This window comes from Mandrillus leucophaeus, unplaced genomic scaffold (assembly GCF_000951045.1).
Source record: "Mandrillus leucophaeus isolate KB7577 unplaced genomic scaffold, Mleu.le_1.0 Scaffold70, whole genome shotgun sequence".
NCBI classification, from domain to species: domain Eukaryota; kingdom Metazoa; phylum Chordata; class Mammalia; order Primates; family Cercopithecidae; genus Mandrillus; species Mandrillus leucophaeus.
In genome coordinates this window covers 3,300,139-3,304,191 of record NW_012107586.1, presented here as the reverse complement: position 1 = coordinate 3,304,191, position 4,053 = coordinate 3,300,139, and the positions used below count along the sequence as shown (strand labels likewise).

The 4,053-nt window shown below is 54.1% G+C and overlaps 1 protein-coding gene across 3 annotated transcripts in view; it reads right to left on the bottom strand.

Moving 5' to 3' along the window:
* Positions 1 to 3,767, bottom strand: part of SLC11A1 (solute carrier family 11 (proton-coupled divalent metal ion transporter), member 1) — a 16,662-nt gene extending 12,895 nt beyond the window's left edge. For 2 of the 3 annotated variants that reach the window (XM_011964593.1, XM_011964594.1), the window contains exons 1-4: positions 3,177 to 3,767; positions 2,458 to 2,591; positions 1,146 to 1,268; positions 254 to 373 (exon numbers count right to left, since the gene is read on the bottom strand). In XM_011964593.1, the coding sequence (XP_011819983.1) occupies positions 254 to 373; positions 1,146 to 1,268; positions 2,458 to 2,591; positions 3,177 to 3,183 (384 nt within the window). In that variant the 5' untranslated portion in view covers positions 3,184 to 3,767. The remainder of the gene's footprint in view (positions 1 to 253; positions 374 to 1,145; positions 1,269 to 2,457; positions 2,592 to 3,176) is intronic. The other variant, XM_011964595.1, reaches the window with a different exon arrangement.
* Between the last annotated feature and the right edge of the window lie 286 nt (positions 3,768 to 4,053).

Genomic DNA, 4,053 nt, shown 5'->3' with positions numbered 1-4,053 from the left:
GAGGCTGAGGCAGGAGAATTGCTTGAACCCGGGAGGTAGAGGTTGCAGTGAGTTGAGATCCCATCACTGCACTCCTGACTGGGCGACGGAGCAAGACTCCAACTGAAAAACAAACAAACAACAACAACAAAAAAAACAAATAGACTTGGTACGCCCCATGTGAGATGATGTGCTTATTTGATCGTGGAAGCTGGAAATGGCTGTTTGGGGTTTGGGGCCAGTGGTTCTCCCTGTCCAGGCCCCCCAAGCTCACCTTAGGGTAGTAGAGATGGCAGACTTCACCCAAGTCCTTGCCTGTCACCACGCCCAGACGTGCAGCCAGTCGCTGGCAGAGCAAGCCCAACAACGTGGCCCAGAGCAGCACCCAGAGAAGCTGTGAGGAGGCAGGGAGAGGCCTTCAACCAGAGCGGCCAGCCGCAGAAAGCCCCTGAGTTCGTGGTACCCTCCAACCATGGACACTCCTTAGGGAGGGGGTGGGAGAGATGGAGTCCCGTCCTGGCAGGGTGCTGGTAGTTCATGCCTGTAATCCCAGCACTTTAAAAGGCTAAGGTGGGAGGATTGCTTTGAGTCCAGGAGTTCAAGACCAGCCTGAGCAACATAGTGAGACCCCCCCATCTCTAAATAAATAAATAAATTACGCCAGGCGAGGTGACTCACACCTGTAATCCCAGCACTTTGGGAGATGGGTGGATCACTTGAGGTCAGGAGTTCAAGACCAGTCTGGCCCACATAGTGAAACCCCGTCTCTACTAAACATACAAAAATTAGCCAGGCGTGGTGGCGGGCACTACTTGGGAGGCTGAGGCAGGAGAATCACCTGAACCCGGGAGGCAGAGGTTGCAGTGAGCCAAGATTGTGCCACTGCACTCCAGCCTGGGCGACAGAGTGAGACTCCATCTCAAAAAAATAAAATTAAATAAGTAAATAGTTTTTTTTTTTTTTAAAGAGAGGTGCCCAGTCCTCTACCCCCCACACAAATGTCCCACCTTCTCGCAGGGTTGCCCTGGGGACCCTTTTCGGACCCATTTGAACTTAACACCAGCTCCCAGGCCACACTGGAGAAACATGGCCAGCAGGGGCCTTCAACACTTAGCCTGGTCACCTCCCTCTCGAACGTGTCCCCACTCAGGTCCCGACTTAGTTACTTTGAATCCCGCCACGGCGCCAGCCTGAAGATCTGACTCGATGTTTCCTGGGTCCAGGAAAGCAATGCTCATGAGGAAACCAGGCCCCGTGAAGGCCCATAGCTTCCGCAGGCTGAAGGTGCCCTGTGGGGAGTGGGAGGAGTAGAGTGAGGGGGTCCCATAGCTTCCGCAGGCTGAAGGTGCCCTGTGGGGGGTGGGAGGAGTAGAGTGAGGGGGTCCTGGGTATAGGGATCGTGGCAGTTCACCTTGGCCATCCCCTAGAGGAGCCCCAACAGGCTCGTCAGCCCAGCCCTGCCCTCCATGGCCCGTTCCTGGGTCTGCCACCCAGGGGATGGGGAGGGCATGGGTGGAGGAAGCAGCATGCTCTGATGAGTCACAGAGGATCTGCTTTCTGGATCTGCTAAGCTCAGCAGCCGGCTTACACCTGAACTGCCTGCCCCTCTCAAGCCCTGACTTGTCAGGTCCTCAGAGACCCCACAGGGGGCTGTCAAAGGGGGTGAGGGGGCCAAGCCTCCCTGACCCAGCTCCTCCCTCCCCAGCCCCTTTTCCGACCACAGGGCCTCCTCTCTGTGGTCCACTGAGGTTATGATCCCCCACCCTGTTCCAGGGCATGGCCTATCGGCTTAGAAATCTGCTAAAGATATTGGAGGCTGGGAGCAGTGGTTAGCGCCTATAATCCCAGCACTTTGGAAGGCCGAGGTGGGCGGTTTATTTGAACTCAGGAGTTTGAGAACAGCCTGGCCAACATGGTGAAAACCTGTCTCTACTAAAAATACAAAAATTAGCCTGGCATGGTGGTGCATGCCTGTAATCCCAGCTACTCGGGAGGCTGAGGCAGGAGAATCGCTTAAACTCAGGAGGCGGAGGTTGCAGTGAGCTGAGAGCATGCCATTGCACCGCAGCCTGGGCTACAGAGCAAGACTCCATCTCCAAAAAAAGAGAAGATACTGGAAATGCAGGTGACAACATCCTAGATGCTAGATGCCAGCCTGCAGCCTCCTTCACTTCTCCCTATGCCCTTTCCTAAATGCTAAAACATGTCCTTAAGGCTCCAATCCCAATTCCCCCCAGGCCTCTTTTCCTTCATAGGAAAGCTGAGATTAATTGAGAAATTTTAGACAAATACTGAAGCACCCCAGCTAAGCCCTGGGGACGGAAGCAGGAAGGGGCAGTTGCCACTGTCCACCACTGCTGCTCAGACCTGGAAGGGACTTGTCACCCATGATCATAAGGAGACCCTATTCTCCAGCCCATGGGATCCCATAGGATCCTGTCAATCTTGCAAGCCCCCAGGAAGTTTCTAGCATCCCACCGGCTTTGTGTCTGGGATGGGGATCTTCTCACTCAGGTAAGTCTCTCTGGGAGGTGCTTGCTGTGGCCCTGGGCTGGTCGGGCTGGAGATGGAGCCATAGCTGGACCTGCTCAGCCTTTGGGGACCCTTGTCACCTGTTGGGGCACATGAAGCATGGTGAGTGTCCTGCCTCTTTCTGGTGGCCCAGAGTTAAACCCACCTGTTCCCTTGCTTCCTCCTCCCAGAAAAGTGGAGAAACTAAGGTCCCTGGCCGCCATCTTGGGTCTATCACCTCCACCTCTCAACCAAACATTCCAGATGTGTGGGACGTGGCAGCTTCAGAATTACTGTCCTTTCATGTGAGGACAGATGCCCAGAGGCAGATCTCCTGCCACAGACAATGCAGAGAGACCCTAGGCTCGAAGAAGGGCAAGCTCAGGCCACATGTCTGCCCCTTGGCCGGACCCCTCACTTTCTCCGGCAGCCCGGAAAGCTCCAGGGCCTTTGATCCACAGACTTCAGATAAAGGAAAAGTAGACCCCTTAGGGGTGTGAAGGACCCCAGCCCAGTGAGATTGAGTCTGATGTCCAGAACTGTGTTCTAGACCAGGACTCTCACGGGAGACCAGAGGTTTCCACGGGGGACCAAGGGCTTTCTTGCTTCCTTAAGTCTCCACCAGCCTAGTGACCTCCTCCACTCCACCCCCAAATCAGGCTCTGTCGCTAGGGGCCACTACTCACCTGTCATTGGAATGCTGAATTCAGGTACTCTGGGAGTGCGAGCAGTGCTCTGGGCAGCTCCTCAGCTTGCACCCCGTCTCTGGGCGCTGGTGCAAGCGAGTGTGCGAGCCCACGCCCTGTTACCCATCCGTAGCTGAGCGCCCTGCCTCTTACATCAACATTCGTTTCGCATCGGCCGATTCACACATACACATAACATGGGGCGTTGTGAAACATTTTCCAAAGGCAGAAGTGGCCAGCCCTGGCGGAAGGGTCTGGTTACCCATGGAGTGGACCTTTGTTCCCCTCCCAGCCTGCCCTGTGCCCCACAATACATCTGTTTCCCTTCCAGGCACCCTGTGTTCTGTGCCTCCCAAGTTAGCTCTGATTTCAGACGCTTCTTGCCCCTTGTGTGTTCATGGCAATACCCCATGACCACAACCCCCTCTGCCACACACACACACATATGCACACACACATACACACAGAGTCAGATCTTTCTTCTCTTCGATCTGGAGTTTCAAGGTTCGTTGGCCTAATGCGAGTCTTCATGTCCTCAAAGGCCTCAGTTTCCCTTTGAGGGCCTCAGAGGAAAGGCACTGCAGAAGGGACATGAATTAAAGATTCAGGCCTAGGATGTCCCCAGAAGATAGGGCACTGGGATCTGGTCCTGGTTCAACCACTGATTCACTTGAGATTGTCACCAGATCATGTCCCCTCTCAGAGTTGTTTATTCTATTCTGCGCCCTTCCCTTTTTTTTTTTTTTTTTTTTGATTTTTTTAGAGACAAGGTCTCGCTCTGTCACCCAGGCTAGAGTGAAGTGTGAAGTGCAGTGGTGTCATCATAGTTCACTGCAGCCTCAAACTCTTTTTTTTTTTTTTTTTTGAGACAGAGTCT